Here is a 20,495-nt window from a genome sequence, read left to right as displayed (position 1 = left end):
ATAAATTTAAGCAGTGTTATCATGATTCTTTTAGTAACTGTCTGGCTTTTATTAAGAAAGGAATACACAGAGGTGACCTACTGTTTTTAGAAAATACTTGAGCCCTAACCAGTTTGGCTCAGTGGATAGAGCGTCAGCCTGCGGACTCAAGGGTCCCAGGTTCGATTCCGGTCAAGGGCATGTATCTTGGTTGTGGGCACATCCCCAGTAGGGTGTGTGCAGGAGGCAGCTGATCGATGTTTCTCTTTCATTGATGTTTCTAACTCTCTATCCCTCTCCCTTCCTCTCTGTAAAAAAAATCAATAAAATACATTTAAAAAAGAAAATACTCGAGTTCCATGTTGCGTAGTGATTTCTGGATGTTTAATTTTTTGTTATTGTTCACACTATTACAGATATCCCCCATTTTCCTCCTCTTTGTCCACCTCCTCCAACCCCTGACCCTTCTCCTCCCCTTGCCTTCATCACACTGTTGTCTTTAATCATAGGTTATAAGTATATGTTCTTTGGCTAATCCCATCACGTTTTTAAAAAATGTATTTTTATTAATTTCAGAGAGGAAAGGAGAGGGAGAGAGAGAGAGAAACATCAGTGATGAGGGAAAATCACTGATCAGCTGCCTCCTGCACGCCCCACACTGGTGATGGAGCCCGCACCTGGGGCAGGTGCCCTGACTGGGAATCAAACCGTGACCTCCTGGTTCATAGGTTGACACTCAACCACTGAGCCACACCTGCCGGGCATCTTTGCTTTCTTTTACCCAGTCCCTCCCACCACCCTTCCCTCTGACATCCCTCAGTCTGTTTCAGTGCTCCATGCCTCTGGTTCTGTTTTTGTTCATAGTTTATTTTGCTCATTAGATTCCAGATGTAAGTGAGATCATATGGTATTTGTCTTTCTCTGACTAACTTATTTCACTTAGCATAATGATCTCCAGGTCCATCCATGCTGTTGCAAAGGGTAAGAATTGTTTCTTTTTCATAGCCACATAGTATTCCATTGTGTAAATGTACCATAACTTTGTTTTAAAATATTTTTGTTTTGTTTGTTTGTTTTTAATCCTTACCTAAGTACATGCTTAGAGAGATGGAGGGAGGGAGAGAGGGATAGAAAGAGAGAAGGAGAGAGAGAAACATCAATCAGCTGCCTCCTGCATGCTCCCTACTAGGGTTTGAGCCTGCAACCTGGGCATGTGTCATGACTGAGAATTGAACCAGCAATCTTTCAGTGCATGTATGACGCTCAACCAACCAACTGAACTACATCGGCCAGGGCAACTACAGCTTTTTTATCCACTCAATTACTGGTACTGACAAGAAGTTGGGCTGTTTCCAGATCGTAGCTATTGTAAATAATGCTGCTATAAGCATAGGGATGCATATATTCTTAGTGATTGGTGTTTTGAGATTCTTAGGATATAGTCACAGAAGTGGGATCACTGGGTCAAAAGGCAGTTCCATTTTTAATTTTTTGAGGAACCTGCATTCTGTTTTTCACAGTGGCTACACCAGTCTTCCTTCCCACCAACAGTGCACTAGGGTTCCCTTTCTCCTCGTCCTTGCCAGCACTTGTTGTTTGTTGGTTTATTGATGGTAGCCATTCTGACAGGTGTGAGGTGATATCTCATTGTGGTCTTAATTTGCATCTCTCTGATGATTAGTGACGTTGAGTATTTTTTAATATGTCTCTTGGTCAACCTGTATGTCCTCTTTGGAGAAGCATCTATTCAGATCCTTTGCCTATTTTTTAATTGGGTTGTTTATCTTTCTGGTGTTGCGTTGTATAAGTTCTTTATATATTTCAGAAATTAACCCCTTACCAGATATATCATTGGCAGATATTTTCTTCCATACAGTGGGTTCTCTTTTCATTTTGATGTTTTCTTTTGCTGTGCCGAAGCTTTTTAGTTTGATATAGTCCCATTTGTTTATTTTTCCTTTATTTCCCTTGTCCTAGGAGATATATTGTCAAAAATATTGCTATAAGGGATGTCTGAGATTTTACTGCCTGTTTTCTTCTAGGATTTTTATGGTTTTGCGACTTACATTTAAGTCTTTTTTCCATTTTGAGTTGATTTTTATGTATGATGTAAGTTGGTGGTCTAGTTTCTTTTCTTTTCTTTATTTCCTTTTTTTTTTTTTTTTTTGCATGTATCTGTCCAATTTTTCCAATACCAGTTATTAAAGAGACTGTCTTGCCCTAGCCGGTTTGGTTCAGTGGATAAAGTGTCAACCTGCAAACTGAAGGATCCCGGGTTTGATTCTGGACAAAGGCACATGCCTTGGTTGTGGGCTCAATCCCCAGTGTGGGGCGTGCAGAAGGCAGCCAATCAATGATTCTCTCATCATTGATGTTTCTATCTCTCTCTCGCTTTCCCTTCCTCTCTGAAATCAATAAAAATATGTAAGAAAAATTTTTTTAGTAAAAATAAATAAATAAGGATACTGTCTTGACTCCATTGTATGCTGTTGTCTCCTTTGTCAAATATTAATTGGCCATAAAGGCATGGGTTGATTTCTGGGCTCTGTTCTGTTCCATTGATCTATAACACCTGTTTTTGTGCCAGTACCAGGCTGTTTTGATTATAGTGACTTTGTACTAGAGTTTGATACCTGGTATTGTGTTCCCTCCAGCTTTGTTCTTTTTTCTCAAAAGATTGCTAAGGCTATTCAGGGTCTTTTTGGGTTCCATATAAATTTTTGGAATATTTGTTCTAAATCTGTGAAATAACACCATTGGTACTTTCATGGGAATTGCACAGAATGTATACATTGCTTTGGGTAGTATGGACACTTTAATGATGTTAATTCTTCCAATCCATGAACACAGTATATGCTTCCACTTGTTTGTGTCTTCCTCTATTTCTTTTTTCAATATCCTGTCATTTTATGAGTACAGGTCTTTTATCTCTTTTGTTAAATTTATTCCTAGGTACTTTATTTTCTTGTTACAATAATAAGTGGGATTGTTTACTTAGTTTCTCTTTCTGATCTTTATTGGTGTATAAAAATGCCCCACTGAACCCTAACCAGTTTGGCTCAGTGGATAGAGCGTCCGCCTGTAGACTGAAAGGTCCCAGGTTCGATTCTGGTCAAGGGCATGTACCTTGGTTGCGGGCACATCCCCAGTAGGGGGTGTGCAGGAGGCAGTTGATCGATGTTTCTCTCTCACTGATGTTTCTAACTCTCTATCCCTCTCCTTTCCTCTCTGTAAAAAATCAATAGAATATATTTTTTTAAATTAAATCTTTATTGTTCAGATTATTACAGTTGTTCCTCTTTTTTCCCCCCATAGCTCTCATCCACCCAGTTCCCACCCCACCCTCTGCCCTTACCCCTCCCACTGTCCTCATCCATAGGTGTACAATTTTTGTCCAGTCTCTTCCTGCACCCCCGCACCCCTATCCCGCCAAGAATTGTCAGTCCACTCCCTTTCTATGCCCCTGTTCTATTATATTCACCAGTTTACTCTGTTCATCAGATTTTTTATTCACTTGATTTTTAGATTCACTTGTTGATAGATATGTATTTGCTGTTCATAATTTTTATCTGTACCTTTTTCTTCTTCCTCTTCTTAAAGAAAACCTTTCAGCATCAACACTAATAAAAGACAAAAATGGTAATTGGTGTACGAGCTACCCTTTTCATTGGCTAATCAGGGCTATATGCAAATTAACTGCCAACAAGATGGCGGTTAATTTGCATATGTAGGCACAATGCAGGGAGGCGAAAGGGAAAGCAGGAAGAAGCCCCCTGCCACTGACAGTGATCGGAAACCCAGGGGGGAGCTAAGAGCCTTTGCTCTGCCCCCCAGCCATGATCGGAGAATCAGGTGCCTTTGCTGCCCTGGCCAGTGATAGCAGGAAGTAGGGGTGGAGCCAGCGATGGGAGCTGGGCACGGTCGAAGCTGGCAGTCCCAGGAGCTAGGGGTCCCTTGCCTGGGCCTAAAGCGAAGCCCACGATCGTGGGGCCGCTGCAGCTGCGGGTCCCCGCTGCCCGGGCCGGACGCCTCAACCAGAGGCGTCAGGCCTGGGCAAGGGGCCGATCCTGTGATTGGAGGGTGATGGGGGTCAACGCCTGAGGGCTCCCAGTATGTGAGAGGGGGCAGGCTGGGCTGAGGGACACTCCCCCACACACACACCCAGTGCACGAATTTCGTGCACCGGGCCCCTAGTTTCATATAATACTGGTTTGGTGGTGATGTACTCCTTTAGCTTTTTCTTATCAGTGAAGCTTTTTATCTGACCTTCAATTCTGAATGATAGCTTTGCTGGGTAAAGTAATCTTGGTTGTAGGTTCTTGCTATTCATCACTTTTAATATTTCTTGCCACTCCCTTTTGGCCTGCATAGTTTCTGTTGAGTAATCAGCTGACAGTCGTATGGGTACTCCCTTGTAGGTAACTGACTGTTTTTCTCTTGCTGCTTTTAAGATTCTCTCTTTGTCTTTTGCCCTTGGCATTTTAATCATGATGTGTCTTGGTGTGGTCCTCTTTGGGTTCCTTTTGTTTGGGGTTCTCTGTGTATCCTGGACTTGTAAGTCTATTTCTTTCACCAGGTAGGGGAAGTTTTCTGTCATTATTTCTTCAAATAGGTTTTCAATATCTTGCTCTCTCTCATCTTCTGGCACCCCTATAATTCGGATGTTGGTATGCTTGAAGTTGTCCCAGAGGCTCCTTACACTATCTTCATATTTTTGGATTCTTTTTTCTTTTTGCTTTTCTGGTTGGGTATTTTTTGCTTCTTCGTATTTCAAATCTTTGACTTGATTCTTGGGATCCTCTTGTCTGCTGTTGGATCTCTGTATATTATTCTTTATTTCAGTCAGTGTATGCTTAATTTCTATTTGGTCTTTTTTCATATCCTCCAGGTTCTCACTAAATTTATCGGTGGTTTCTAGAAAATTCTTGGAAAAACTTATAACCGTGATTTTGAACTCTATATCCAGTAGTTTGCTTTCCTCCATTTCTGTCATTTGTGACCTGTTTCTTTGTCTCTGCATTTTTTATGCTTCCCTGTGTTGATAGAGTGGCTTTGTGTGCTAGGTGTCCTATAGGGCCCAGTGGCTCAGCCTGCCCCACTGATTTCTTAATATTAATTTTATATTCTGCTGCTTTACTGAATTCATTTATTAGATCTAATAGCTTTTTGGTGGAGTCTTTAGGGTTTTCTATATACAATATCATATCATCTACATACAGTTTTACTTCCTCCTTTCCAATTTGAATGCCTTTTATTTCTTCTTGTCTGATTGCTGTGGCGAGGACTTGGTCCAGTACTATGTTGAATAAGAGTAGTGAAAGTGGACGTGCTTGTATTGTTTCTTATTTTAAGGGAAACACTTTTAGATTTTGCCCATTGAGTATGATATTGGCTGTAGGTTTTTCATAAATAGCCTTTATTATGTTGATGTATGATCCCTCTATTCCCACTTTGTTTGCTGAGAGTTTTTATGATAAATGGGTGCTGGATTTTATCAAATGCTTTTTCTGCATCTATGATATGATTATGTGATTTTTATCTTTCATTTTGTTTATGTGATATATCACATTTATTGATTTGCTAATGTTTTGTTGAGGATTTTAGTATCTATGTTCATCAGAGATACTGGCGTATAATTTTTTTTCTTTGTAGTGTCTTTACCTGTTTGTTTTTATTAGAATAATGCTGTCCTCATAAAAAGAGCTTGAAAGTCTTCCCTCCTCTTGAAGTTTTTGGAATAATTTGAGGAGGATAGGTGTTAGATTTTCTTTGAATATTTGGTAAAATTTGCCTGTGAAGCCGTCTGGTCCAAAATTTTTTGCTGGGGGTTTTTAAAATTACTGCTTCAATATCATTAGTTGTTATTGGTCTGTTCTGGTTTTTCTATTCTTACTAATTCAGTTTTGGAAGATTTAATCTTCCTAAGAATTTGTCTGTTTTGCCCAGGTTGTTCAATTTGTGGAATATAGTTATTCATAGTATTTTCTTACAGTCTCTATGTCATTTATTTTTGCTCTGATCTTTGTAATTTCCTTTCTTCTACTTACTCTGGGCTTTTCCTGTTGTTTATCTAGTACTTTTAGGTGTAGAGTTAGATTGTTTATTTAAAATTTTTCTCTGGTGTTTAAATTTATAATACTTCTGTGTTTTGTGGTGTTCAGGGTATCTATAGAAACAATATCTATTTTGGTCATTTTGAATAAAATACATTTATAAATTCAGTAACATTTTATCAGATTTCTTCTAATAATTTTTCTATAGATAACAGACCTAAAACAGAATTTGAAGGATTGTTGCAATAAAGTATTCTTTTTATTGTTTAAAACATATAGAAGATTGCCTCTAAAATAATTTGCTATCTACTTTACTGGGATTTTTAATTTATATTTTAGAGAATGTTAAATAAATATATAATTTACAAAGTTGAACTTTCTCATACTACTTGAAACTTCTTATTTAGCCTTTTACTTTATATGTTTTTATAATCAGTATATGTTTCCTCTACATTATTTTTAAGTTTCCATGTAAGAGAACAAATATAATTTTAATTCATTTAAAATCTTTTCACTTTCTTTAAGGGAATGGATCCAGTTACACGTCAAGTAGGACAGCATATTGAAATGGAACCAGAATGGGAAGCAGCCTTCACATTGCAAATGAAATTAACACATGTTATTTCAATGATGCAGGACTGGTGTGCTTTAGATGTGAGTTTCTTCTAGCTGTAGGAGATAGGAGAAAGATGGTGGAGGGGGGAATAAATAGATTTTAAGTACATTTTGAGGAGTTTGGGGGAGGATAGTGGTGATACTTAGCTCATAAAACCTCATATTTTCCTCTTCCACCTATTAATTCAGTAAAAGTTAAAATTTTAAAGTCTTTTAAGAAAACTTGGAAAATATATAGAGGAGGAAATAATCCATACTTTCTTTCTCTTATGTTACTGTCTTTGTTTCTTCCATTATCCCATCTAGATTTTGAGCATATAAAAAGAATAATTTCTAAATTTATCAAAAAATAAAGTTTTACTATTGGTACATTTGTCCTATCTTAAAACTATTTTGTTCTTGTTTTGATTATAAAGTCTAGATGAGAGCTTGTTTAAGTTGGGAGGTCATAGAAGGCTTCCATTAGATCTGAGCTATGTGTCAGAGTTAACTGATCAAACAGTAAAGAATATTCCTGACTGAGGGATAGTTGAATCATGCTCTGTTAGGAGGAATGTAATTGTTAGGGGAGCTGTGAGAAGTCTCTGGTTGGAGCGTAGAGGTTAAAGGTAGAGAAGTGGACAGATTTTTAAGTAAATTTTGCAGGGCCTTGGAGGCCATGGAAGGAAGTTTGGATTTTATTCTAATTGAAGTGGGAACCCATTAGAGACTACCAAGGAGAAAGGTGACATGGTCTAATTTATACATTTTAAAAAATTGTTTATATGGAGAGTGGATGGAGGGTAGCAAGAGTAGAAGTAGGGAATTTATAATAGTGAATTTATAATAGAGTTGGCTTTCCTTTGAGTTACTGGAGATAATCAGTGGCCAGGTTTGAGAGAAATTTAGAAGATGAAATTGATAGCTTGGTGATAGATTGGACAATGGGGAATGAGGGAAAGTAGGGTATTGGAATAACTTCTAGATTTCCACAGCTGTACAGAGATGTCATTCACTGAGACAGGGCACTGGAAGAGGGACTAGGTTGGGAAGGGATGATTGGGCTTGATTTTGCCTCTGTTAATATCTGAGGTACTTACTCATTGTTGAATTTGATTTGCTTATTCAGTGTTATAAAAACTTAACTTTGGAGTAACTTACAAAATACCCTTTTTTTTTTTAAAGGAAAAAGTGTTAATTGAAGCTTACAAGAAATGCCTTGCTGTATTGATGCAGTGTCATGGTGGTTTTACTGATGGCGAACAGCCAGTCACATTAAGCATTTGTGGACATTCAGTGGAAACTATCAGATACTGTGTTTCTCAAGAAAAAGTTAGCATTCACCTCCCCATTTCTCGCTTACTTGCAGGTAAAGCATTTCTCCCCCATGAAAACCCTGAAAATATATTTTAAATTTTTTTGTGTGGTTAATGTTTATTGAATATCTGCCTCACATTAGTCTGAGAGTTTTATGTATGTCAACTTATTTAATCATCACATTAGTCTATGAGGTAGATATTATAATTAAGTTTGCTTAAGTGATTACTGACAAATTGAAACCACCTTAGATTTTATCTCATATAAGCTGTTTCTTAATCATTTATTGATAACCTTTTTAAGCAGCAGGTCAAGAGTGAGCCCCAAGTTGGGGTGATGGTTTTTTTCATTGTAAATAGTTGATTTACAGCCATTTATTCTTGGTAGAATATTTGAAGCTGCCACCTTGCAGCAGCCAAAAACTTTGAAATGTACTTGTCCATCTCTGCAGACTCATTTCAGTATACTTCCTTTCACATTTCTTGATTGCAGGAATGCTTGTCCTACTCACATAATATTTATTATTTCCTTTAGTTTCAGGTTAGAAAAGAGAAGATCTGAAGCTAGCTATTTTTACTCACTGCAGAATTTGTGATTTATCTTAAGTGTGTAGCTAGCTCAGTAATAATATGATGTGAAAGTGGTTGTGTGTATAAAAGATTGTGGCGAATTGGTATTCTTTCTTTCTTCCTTCCTTTATTTATTTCAGAGAGGAAAGGAGAGGGAGAAATCAAAACATCAATGATGAGAGAGAATCATTGATCGGCTGCCTCCTGCATGCCCCCTACTGGGGATCAAGCCTGCAACCTGGGCATGTGCCCTTGACTGGAATCGAACCCGGGACCTTTCAGTCCACAGGCCAATACTCTATCCACTGAGCCAGACCAGCTAGGGCTTCTTTAAATACATGGTAAAATTCACCAGTGAAACCATATGGATATGATACTTCCCTTTTTGGAAGGTTTTTAATTATTGAATCAATTTCTTTAATAGATATAGGCTGGTTCTGGTTATCCATTTCTGCTTGTGTGAGTTTGGTAGTTTTTCTTTTTCAAGCAATTGATCCTTTTCATCTGAAGTATCAAACTTGTGGGCATAGAGTTGTTCATAGTACTCCTTTTTTATCCTTTCAATGTCCATGGGATCGATAGTAATAATCCGATTCCTCTTTCATTTCTGAAGGCTTTTGGATTGTTATTGCAATCATGGTGATATAAGATAACTTAGACATATCAGTAGTACAACAAATAAGTACCTAGACTGAAGTTGAGAATGTAAGAAGAAATCTCTTCATTCCTGTAGCTTATTCAGGCCTGGTTTTGTTTTTTGAAAGTGCTTTGAGCATACTGAACTTGATTCTCAACATGGGCAAGTATCACCATAGTGCTGTGAAAAAGTATTCAACTGGGATGCAGAAAAGTGAGTCCTAGTTCAGACTCCGCTGCTGATTTTTCTGCCTTTAAAAATCTGGTTGTATGAGTGGTAACTGATGCTGATAGTTATCCACAGAGAAAATAGTCAATACTCTGAAATGTACCATTTTCTGCCTACCTTATTAACCTCCCTCAGCTCTCTCAGTGAACTTTTTTTTTTTTTTATCCTTATCTGAGGATATTTTTTTTCATTGATTTCTAAAAAAAGTGGAAGGGAAGGAGGAGCAGGGGAGAGAAAGAGAAACATTGATGTGAGAGAGACACATCGATTGGTTACCTCCTGCACACGCCCCTACCAGTGCTGGGGAACCTGAAACAGGCATGTGCCCTTGACTGGGAATTAAACCCGCGGCCCTCTAACCACTGAACAAAACTGACCAGGGTTGTCATTGAACATTTTTGAGCATTCTGTCTCACTGTGTTTGACAAGCCTTGCCTGAATGCTTATAATCTAATTGGAGAGCTAAGTAAGCATACCCAAAACAGTTCAAGAACAACTTGGAGTGTGTGCTGATGGAGCTTGAGTGGCAAATGCTGAGAGTACTGTATATGTTATTAGAATGAGATCCATAATGCAAGTCTTCTTGGATGAGGAAAGCCTCAAACCAAGCTTGACCAAGTGGCCAATATCTATAATAATAAAAGCGTAATATGCTAATTAGACCAGATGTCCTTCTGGGTGTCCTTCCTTCCAGACAAAGCCATGATAGGCGGGGGCTGGGCAGCAGCGGCCCATGGCTGCCGCAGGGGTTTAGGCAGAGGCAGCTGCGGGGGGCGGCACAAGAGGGGGGTAAGGCTCTTGCACAAATTTCGTGCATCGGGCCTCTAGTTTATTGATAAAATTGTAAAAAGCATTCTTTGTTTATACAACATAAACAGGACAATTAATTCTTAGTTAACAGAATTATCTAAGGTTGAGCTATGAATGAGCCCTTTGCATTTAGAAATAAAGAGCTTTGATCCTAAACTGGAAGTTCTGAAGAACTTAATTCTGAGGTTAGCATCAATACAGTGAATCCCAGGGCCAGTTTCTCTGTTCAGTTTCTAGAAGGATCTTGCACTACAATACTTTAAATGGGAAGAAACTCCATTACCAAGTGAAATATGACTGTTAACGTTGGCAAACATATATAAGTTACTTTGATAGTTATATGTCTGCTCTTGCTATGTTTCTATGCCTAACATTTATTTAGAAAATGTCATCAGTATATGTTGGTACATGTAATTAAGGCTAGTTCCAAGTGTGCCTTTGATGCAGAGGTTCGTGAGAGTAAGGCTTTATTTATTAGTGTAATTCATTCTATATCATAATTTGTAGCATGATAGGTTCTCAAAGATAAAAAGTTATCTAAAGGGAGTGATTATTTAGGGGGTTTTTTCTCCTAAAGAGTTTCACTTATAAAAATACATTTTTGTTTGTTCTTCCATGTAGGTTTGCACGTCTTATTAAGCAAAAGTGAAGTGGCATATAAATTTCCAGAGCTCCTACCTCTAGTAAGTAGTACTAACTTTAAAAGTAAATGCCTATTTATTATGCTTCGTGTATTTGAAATCATTTTGAAACAAAGTTTATTAGTCAAGGTTCTCCAGAGAAACAGAATCAATAAAGAGAGAAAAAGAAGAGTGTGTGTATGCGTGCTCATGTGTTTATGTATGGAGAGAGGAAGAGACTTAGAATGATTTATTGTAAGGAATTGGTTCATGCAGTTATGAGGTCTGGCAAGTCTGAAATATGGCTGCAGGGCAGTTTGACAGGCCAGGCCAGATTCCCAACTTTGATATTGCAGTCTGAGGCCCAAATGCAGTCTGGAAGCAGAATTTCTTCATGTTTGGGGGGACCTCAGTCTTTTATCTTAAAACCTTCAACTAATTGGATGAGGTCCACCCCCTGTTATGAAGAATAATCTGCTTTATTCAAAGACTACTGACTTAAATATTAATCACATCTACAAAATAGCTTCAGAGACACATCTAGACTGGTCTTAAGGAACAGTACCATGGCCTAGCCAAGCTGACATAAAATTAACCATCACACAAACATACTTTGAAAGAATTTTAACTTGTGTTTTATTTAAAATTTCAATCTCTATCAAACAGTATTCTTCAGCGTTGAGACCTTTGTGTTTTTGTTTTTGTATATACAGAGTGAACTTAGCCCACCCATGTTGATAGAACACCCTCTTAGATGTCTTGTTTTATGTGCCCAAGTACATGCAGGAATGTGGAGAAGAAATGGGTTCTCTCTGGTAAACCAGGTAAGTGTCTTAATTCTATGGAGATTTTTCAATTCATTCCTTGGCTTCTGTGAAGGATGTAATTTTCAATGTACTTAGTCATTAAAAGTTGTACCTATATTAAAATTATTTGAGAAGATAAATATGTTAAACCAAAACAGTTTTTAAAACTTTTATCTATACTTTGTCAAGAAACAGTATTAAGGTAGGAGTGCACTTTTCTTGATTCTTTATTTGCAATCATTTTTAGGACAAAATTAGATATTTAAAAAAATAAAAATTCAGATTTTATCTACTTAAATTAGGTTTAAAGATAAAATTTCTGTTAGTATAACTCCAAAATTGAGGTTTTAATTTTTAAACCTCACCAAGGATTGATATAGGTTGCCCCCCCCCCCATTTTTCTTAGCTATGAACCTTATAGAAATAACTTTGTTGAGAAATTCAGAAAGTTGGATCCAAAATGTGAACCATGGAGTGACCACTGTAATATGGAAATTTTTAATTCATTAATCTTTATTAAGAGTATTGTTGCAGAAACCACATTGTATGCGCATGCACACTTGCCCAAAACCCATTTGCTCTTTCGGAATGTGGGGAGAGGATGGAGCTGCACAAATGAAAACCTGTTTACCCAATATAATCAATTTTTATTTTAGATTTATTACTACCATAATGTGAAATGCAGACGTGAAATGTTTGACAAGGATATAATAATGCTTCAGGTAATGAATTAAAAACATTACACTTAAAGGTATGGGGAGTATTTTTTTTCTTATTAATTCCATAGAACCCAAACACTTATAATCACTCCCAGATCTAATAACTCTAGCCTAGCCCCATCTACTAAACTCCAAACTTATATGACTAATGAGCTATAGAACATTTCCATCGAGATTTTTGGACACATTTCAGATTTAACATGAACATATTCAAAATATAACTCTTACTTCCTCCATACCTTCTTCATCTCTTGGGTTTTCTACCTTGATGAAATGTTCAACTATCATATAATTGTTAAAGTAACCTGAAAGCTATCCTTTCTTCGTTTTTCTCTGGCTAAAAACCCAACCCCTTAAATTGATTTCCAAGAACTGTGATACTTAACTATGTTAAAACTCCCTGAATTTGCCATGAGGGAACCCTGAAATAAGACTTTAGAATAGAATCCAGAGGGATACAATTAATTCAAAGCATTAAGAGAAAAGAGAACATAAAATCCACATTATTCTGATGTATGGATTTAGGGGTTTGTTTTGTTTTGTTTTGTTTTGTTTTGTTTTGTTTTGTTTTACTAGCTTAGATTCCCATCCACACTTAAAGCTACCACAAGTAGGGAATGGGGTTAAATGGGTTTCCATCTTTTATTGGGATTGGTGAACAAGTAAGCAGCTTTCTCTTGTACAAACCAAAATATTTTTCACTAATTGTTTAATAGGGCTTTTGACCTTCCTCTTTTTCTTCATCTAAAAAAAAAAAAAAAAAAAGACAGGTGTCTCCATGATGGATCCAAATCATTTCCTGATGATAATGCTCAGTCGCTTTGAACTTTATCAGATTTTCAGTACTCCAGACTATGGAAAAAGACTTAGTTCTGAAATTACCCATAAGGTAAGAGTATGTTTCATGAGACCACAACACATCATTAAAGAAACAGCTTTCGGGTGTTTTTTTTATGTTAATCATTGAAATAATACAGTATCTTTATTCTTATCTCTGAACTTTATTCCCCCACCACTTGTTACAGGATGTAGTCCAGCAAAACAATACTCTAATAGAAGAAATGCTGTACCTCATTATAATGCTGGTTGGTAAGTTTGAATTGTTTTCAGACATTTGTAAATGATATTGGCTATTGTGGTAGCATATAGTTCAGAGTTTCTAAACCATGTTTCTTTTGTTTGAGTGGTTACTCAGTTTTAGGGGAAGGAGATTTTTCTCCCCTCTGATTACTGTAATGGTGAGAGTAACAACGCTGTTGCTTCGGGAAAAAGAGAGTGCAACTGCTGAAGCAGAATACAGTGAAAGACTCTTAGTGTTGTGGAGTGGAGGAGCAGGAGAATTTAGCTAGCAAGAATAGGATAGTTAGGAGCTATTTACTGTTACTTTATGTCTTAGCTATATTTCCCTCCATGGTTCTGGTGCAAAAGTGACATATTGACTTCAGACATAACAGTTCCGAGTTAACAGAGACCTATAGCTAGTCAATGCAGATATTTTATTGCCTATATTTTCAGCCCTGTTGCCTCCATCTTTGCTATTCTTTTATTCTTTACCTTCTTCTACCTCCCCTGGTATTTCAGACTCTAAAGTCTATATCGCAGAGACTCCTGGCAACTGTTAGGAGGAGATACCAGTGAAGGAGGTATTAGAAGATGATATCTCATTTGCCACTAGATAGGACTCAGAGGAAGGCTCTCCTTCCCTGCTACCATGTGGCAGGTGGCATGAAAGCAGTTCCCTAGACTACTGGTACAACTATTGCTGTACCAAGGCTTTACTATATCTAATCCCGTCCTACCTTCTGATTCTATTCTTTCAAAATTGCAACCAAAGTTCTTGCCACTGTCTAAAACCTGCACTCAGCAGTTGTTCCTGAGACTCAGAAGTACAATCGGGAGCTCCTCTCCCCTAGCTCGTTGCTAGGCCAGTCATGGCTTTTCCATTGTACAGAAAGAAAAATATATTGTGTTGTGTGAATTATAAGTATATGTCACATAGGTATTATATTTATGTTAACTGTGTGTGTATGAGTATACTTTTTCATTGTTAACAGGAGAGAGATTTAGTCCTGGAGTTGGACAGGTAAACGCTACAGATGAAATTAAGCGAGAGATTATCCATCAGTTGTGCATCAAACCTATGGCTCATAGTGAATTGGTAAAGTCTTTACCTGAAGATGTAAGTACCTACATTTTTAAAAAGAAAAGTATAACAGTGTTTTCCTACCTATCAGTCTTAGTATTTATAGATTTACTTGTATATACCTTTTCCACAATTCGAGGAAATGTATAACTCGAGTCACTCTTACTAGAAATAATCAGAAAAAGAGAATACTAGGGACTGGGAGTGGAAAGCAGCATAGGAATAGAATATTTTACAGTGAAGCTTTGAAAGAGGTAAGTAGCTGAATAAAAGTAAATCTAGTCCTTGGAAATGAATTTTTTTATGTTATACAAAAATGATATCCATTAGAGGGAGGTTATTATAGGATCTTTAGTACAAAGAGTATTTTGAAGAAGGGAGTAAGAAAAACCTACTCAGCTGTGTTGAGTAAACTAACATTTTCCAGAACCTTTTCCTTCTGAAGATTCCTTAGTGAACTATTTCTCTTTTTAGTGAATATAAAATGGTAATGCACATGGGCTTTCATAGGTTAATTGTAATGCTTTTCCCTCCCAGGATCATAAGTGCTAAGCCACCTATTTTTCAGCCATGGGCTTTTTAGAAACCCCAAACTTAAAGTTGGGAAAGGACTTAATTTTCATTGAGTCTTTTCAAAATGTTTTCCCAAATTTTAAATATAGATAGAAACTTTGAACTCTAGTTTCATTCTTCTAGGATTTAAACATGTACTGTTGCATAGTAATCCTTCCTTTAAACTTCGCATTATGAAAACTTTTGAAGCTCTGTAGAAATAGAAAACACAAAGAACCCATCACTGGCTTCAACAGATGGCCAGTCTTGTTTTATCTTTACCCCAACCCCTCGTCCCTACACCCCACTGGATTATTTTGTAGAGATTTACCATTTCATCTATTAATAGAACTGTACATACCTAAACCAGTGGTTTTTAACCAGGAACGATTTTGACCCCAAGGGGACCTTTGGTACTCAGGCAGGGTGTGTGTTGCTACAGGCATCCAGTGAGCATAGGCCAGGGATACTGCTTAACATTGTACAATATATAGGATATGTGCGTGCACACATGTGAGCGCGCGCGCACACACACACACACACACACACACACACACTATAACAAAGAATTAGCTGGTCCAAAGGTGAGAGTACCAATGTTGAGAAACTGATCTAAAAAAGAAGGGCTTGCCGAAACCGGTTTGGCTCAGTGGATAGAGCGACAGCTTGCGGACTGAAAGGTCCCAGGTTTGATTCCAGTCAAGGGCATGTACCTGGGTTGCGGGCACATCCCCAGTAGGATTTGTGCAGGAGGCAGCTGATCGATGTTTCTCTCTCATCTATGTTTCTAACTCTCTATCTCTCTCCCTTCCTCTCTGTAAAAAATCAATAAAATATATTTAAAAATAAAAAAATAAAAAATAAATAAAAGAGAAGGGCTTTTAAGAAAATCTGTCTATATGTCATTAACACACCGGAAAGGAAAACAACAATAATTATAATTTTTTAATATCCCTAAATATCGAGGTAAGATAAGATTTTATTGTTCTTTAGCCCTGGCCAGTGATGCTCAGTTGGTTGAGCATTGCTCATGCACTGAAAGGTTGCCAGTTCTATTCCTGGTCGGGGCACGTAGATACCGGGTTGCTGGCTTGATCCCTGGTAGGGGGCATGCAGCAATTAATGTTATGTTTTTCACTCTCCCTTCTTCTCTCTAAAAATCAATAAAAAAATTTATTGAGCCCTGGCTGGTTTGTCTCAGTGGATAGAGTGTCAGCCTGCGGACTGAAGGGTCCCAGGTTCGATTCCGGTCAAGGGCACATGCCCGGGTTGCAGGCTTGATCCCCAGTGGGGGGTGTGCAGGAGGCAGCCAATCAATGATTCTCTCATCATTGATGTTTCTATCTATCCCTTCCTCTCTGAAATCAATAAAGATATATTTTTTTAATTTTTTATTGATCTTAAAAAGAAAATTAGTTGTACTTTTTAATGCAAGAAATGAATCCTGAGTTACTAGATAAAGCAATTAATTTCAGTTAGACTTTAGAATAAGGAGTAATAAAATTTAAAATAGCATTTTAAAAGTGAATATGCCTTGTAACTATTCTTACCAAACATTTTTCACCAGAAAATTCTTTATTCACAGTATTCTTAGTAACATCTTACCATGAATGGGATATGATTTAGGAAATGTTATTTTACTGAACATAGATAAGAAATTAGTATAACTACTTCACAAAACATCACAGTATTGTACACAAATTTTATTTAAATATTGTGTGTACTTTGTTTTCATTTAATTCCTTTTGAAAGCTGTCACCTTGATTCCCTATGGTAATGACTTCTTTTTAATTTGTTTCCTATACCGTTAGGAGAACAAGGAGACTGGCATGGAGAGTGTCATTGAAGCAGTTGCCCATTTCAAGTGAGTTTACTTTATATTTTTTCTCATTCATTTTTTTTTATACATTCATTTTTTTTAGAGTGCTTCATTTGATGGAACTGAGAATGATAGTGTTGCCCTCAGAGAGTTACATTTCCAAATACGTAATTCACAACTATATTTCTCACTGACTTTTTATTATCTAGCCCTGTGCTCAGCAACTTAAAGTAGTGTTATGAAGATTTTCATTGTATTCAGAATAGATGTTCATAGTTTAGGTAATTAAAATTAACCTTAGCAGGTGATGTAAATAAATGCATTAAGCTTCCTTAAAATTGCTTTCATTGTCCCATTTGAATGTGCCACCCAAGCTGTGGAATGGCCTCTGAGTGCTGCCGTCTCTAGTGTCCAGTGTGTGGCCCAATCAGTAAACTAGTTTATCCCCTTAAGGTTGTGGAGGCAGTGTCTTAATCCTCCTTTTTCCTGGTTCCCCATCCCAATGGCAATGTCTTTATTTTTGTCAATTATGAAGACAAGACACACTTTAAGAAAAAATATAAAATACATATATAGAAAATAATTCTTTAAATCCTAAAATTGTACCTACTTTTTTCTACTTGGTATTGCAGACATCTTTACATGTCAAAATATAGAAGTTAACATCATTTTTAATGGTGTTCTATGGTTTGGAAATGTCATTATGTGTGTGACCTATTCCCTGTTAGACTGTGAATTGTTGCCACTGCACCACCATCAGATTCACTTGTCCATTAGGGTAAACTCAATGTGGATGTGCTAGATAAGATGGATGCATGTAAAGCGTGGAATGTAGATTGCCAGTTTCATCCACAGAAAGGAGTACCAGCCCTAGCTGGTTTGGCTCAGTGGATGGAGCATCAGCCTGGGGACTGAAGGGTCCTGGGTTCGATTCCGGTCAAGGGCACATGCCTGGGTTGCAGGCTCGATCCCCAGTAGGGGGCATGCAGGAGACAGCCAATCAATGATTCTCTCTCATCATTGATGTTTCTCTCTCTCTCCCTCTCCCTTCCTCTCTGAAATCAATAAAGATATATTTTTTAAAAAGGTAAGGAGTACCAGCTTACACTCACCAGCAATATATGAGAGTTCTGGTTTTTGTTGTTATGTTGTTGTTTTTTTAATATATTTTTATTGATTTCAGAGAGGAAGGGAGAGGAAGAGAGATAGATAGAAACATCAATGATAAAAGAGAATCATTGATTGGCTGCCTCCTGGGGATCGAGCCTGCAACCGGGCATGTGCTCTTGACTGGGCTCAAACCTGGGACCTCCTGGTTCATAGTTGGACACTCAACCACTGAGCCAAACCGGCTAGGGCCGTGGTCAGCAAACTGCGGCTCGCGAGCCACATGCGGCTTTTTGGCCCCTTGAGTGTGGCTCTTCCTAAGCCTTAGGAGCACCCTAATTAAGTTAATAACAGTGTACCTACCTACATAGTTTAAGTTTTAAAAAATTGGCTCTCAAAAGAAATTTCAATCATTGTACTGTTGATATTTGGCTCTGTTGACTAATGAGTTTGCCGACCACTGAGCTAGAGCAAATAGTTCTGATTTTTTATTCTGTTATCTAAGACTATCTCATGAATTAGTCATTAGTATGACTTTAGTAATAATATTTTAAGGACCTTTTTTTCCCCCTAGGAAACCTGGATTAACAGGAAGAGGCATGTATGAACTGAAACCAGAATGTGCCAAAGAGTTCAACTTATATTTCTATCACTTTTCAAGGGCAGAGCAGTCCAAGGTAATTGGAAAAATTAAAAGTGTACTGGGGAAGGGTTGAGTTGGGTTGGGTTTTCCTATTGTTTCAGTCTAAGCAAAATTTACTGCTTTTCACAGATTAAAAAGGGATACATTTTTATTGTAGGAAAGTTGGAAAATATAAAAAGATACAAACAAGAAAATACAGGTTATTTATAACACCACCTAACATTTTGGGTTTCCCCGCCCCCAGTGTTTTGTGATAGATATATAAGATCTATATGATTATATACATACCCACACACATATAACTGTATTTTATTGGCTTTTGAAGACAAATTGTCAACCTGTATTATAATCAGCTTCTTTTATACACATTTCAGAATTGCTACAACTTAGCATTGCGCCTTTCCAGAGTGAGTTAGGAATTTTCCTAATTATTCTTAGCTAGTTAAATTTTGCCTTTTAGCAGTCTACTCTTAAAATGCTTTTTCAAGAAATGGCGTTAAATAAAACTTAAACATGAAATTTTTGTTTGGTTTTTGATGCATGTCATAGCGTTCAAACCTAAATAGTTTTTGGTTGTACATGTTTCTCCTCCATTGTAAAGCAAAACAGAACCCATTGTGGGAGTGGGGGGATTAACCTTGATATATCAATGGGGGAATTGAAAAACTAAAGATAAAAATCTTCTGAAGTCAGAAGATAATATGACAAAGATTATGTCAGTAGTTTCAGATATTAGGCTGTTTTGTATTACTAATTTCCTGTCCAAATTACTTTTTTTTTATTAGGCAGAGGAAGCTCAACGGAAATTAAAAAGACAAAATAGGGAAGATACAGGTATTTTTAATTTTTCCAAAAATCTCATGTCAGTCTCTTAGTTATTAAAATTGTTTTCTGTTGACACTGATGTTTATCCTGGTGAAGTGGAAGATCTAAATATAAGCTTCCCTAGTGAACATTCACAGGGCTAATAAATATATTAATATAGAAATCACCTATACTGAGTCATCTCTTGCTTAATGGTTTTATCTCAGGTTTTAAGAAATTTCTGGAGAAAAGAAAGGCTTTCCTTTGTACTGCTATTTATGAAGCTGTTTTTAGGCATTTGACTATCCTTAAGGTAAAATATAGCTCTAAGATGCATGTTAATGAATAATTCTTTGAGTGAAGACTATCAAAAGAATCTAATAAAGAAATAGTTTTTTAAGCATGTTCTACAAAAGAAACCAATAATAACTTTATTTTCAGCACTTCCACCTCCAGTTTTGCCTCCATTCTGCCCTCTGTTTGCAAGCCTGGTTAACATTTTGCAGTCAGATGTCATGTTGTACATCATAAGAACAATACTGCACTGGGCTGTAGAACATAATGGATATGCCTGGTCTGAGTCCATGTTGCAAAGGGTAGGTTTGATGACATTTATTATTTATATCTTTTGTAGTAAAAGCCAAAATACTTTTGTCAGTATCTGTACACAGAAAATTTAGGACAAATGTAGTGTTAGTTACCTTAATTTAAAATATATTGTTACTGCTTTTGTGTCTGCCAATAAAATACAAGCCTGACAGATTTTTTTAGACCACATGGTTGTGATTATCTTGGTCCTGTTGGCCAATCTGTCTCTCATTGACTGGTCCTACTATAGCGTTTGCTGCCTGTCATTCAGGCTAACCAAGTTCTAGCACATCTGACAACCACAAGAGCCCTATGTCTGAGGACAGGTGCAAAGACACCACGCACATATCTGCTTCAAAAATTGGAAAGCACGGTAAGAGCAATAAAAATACAGGTAGAGTCAGTGTAGTAACATGTTTTTTAGAAGTCTGGTAATTAATTTTTTGAGATATACTGAAGAACTCTGAATATCTTTATAAATTGTATGATATTAGAGATAAAAGTATG

The 20,495-nt window shown here is 37.1% G+C and overlaps 1 protein-coding gene across 12 annotated transcripts in view; it reads left to right on the top strand.

Moving 5' to 3' along the window:
- The window catches only part of UBR2 (ubiquitin protein ligase E3 component n-recognin 2), a 122,195-nt gene that overhangs the window by 60,561 nt on the left and 41,139 nt on the right, over positions 1-20,495 (top strand). For 10 of the 12 annotated variants that reach the window (XR_009453509.1, XM_059701697.1, XM_059701694.1 and 7 more), the window contains 12 exons: positions 6,558-6,686; positions 7,812-7,995; positions 10,809-10,870; positions 11,521-11,631; positions 12,270-12,335; positions 13,099-13,221; positions 13,358-13,421; positions 14,387-14,511; positions 16,839-16,891; positions 18,528-18,630; positions 19,382-19,430; positions 19,842-19,996. Coding sequence is in view for 10 of the 12 variants with exons in the window: in XM_059701697.1 (XP_059557680.1) it covers positions 6,558-6,686; positions 7,812-7,995; positions 10,809-10,870; positions 11,521-11,631; positions 12,270-12,335; positions 13,099-13,221; positions 13,358-13,421; positions 14,387-14,511; positions 16,839-16,891; positions 18,528-18,630; positions 19,382-19,430; positions 19,842-19,996 (1,224 nt within the window). In the remaining 2 variants the exon portion in view is untranslated. Of the gene's footprint in view, positions 1-6,557; positions 6,687-7,811; positions 7,996-10,808; positions 10,871-11,520; positions 11,632-12,269; positions 12,365-13,098; positions 13,222-13,357; positions 13,422-14,386; positions 14,512-16,838; positions 16,892-18,527; positions 18,631-19,381; positions 19,431-19,841; positions 19,997-20,495 lie in introns of those variants that run through there. The other 2 variants (XR_009453510.1, XM_059701702.1) reach the window with 2 other exon arrangements.

Source organism: Myotis daubentonii, chromosome 6 (genome assembly GCF_963259705.1).
Source record: "Myotis daubentonii chromosome 6, mMyoDau2.1, whole genome shotgun sequence".
In the NCBI taxonomy this organism is placed as follows: Eukaryota; Metazoa; Chordata; class Mammalia; order Chiroptera; family Vespertilionidae; genus Myotis; species Myotis daubentonii.
The sequence above is the reverse complement of the archived record's forward strand: the minus strand, read 5'-3'. Positions and strand labels throughout refer to the sequence as shown.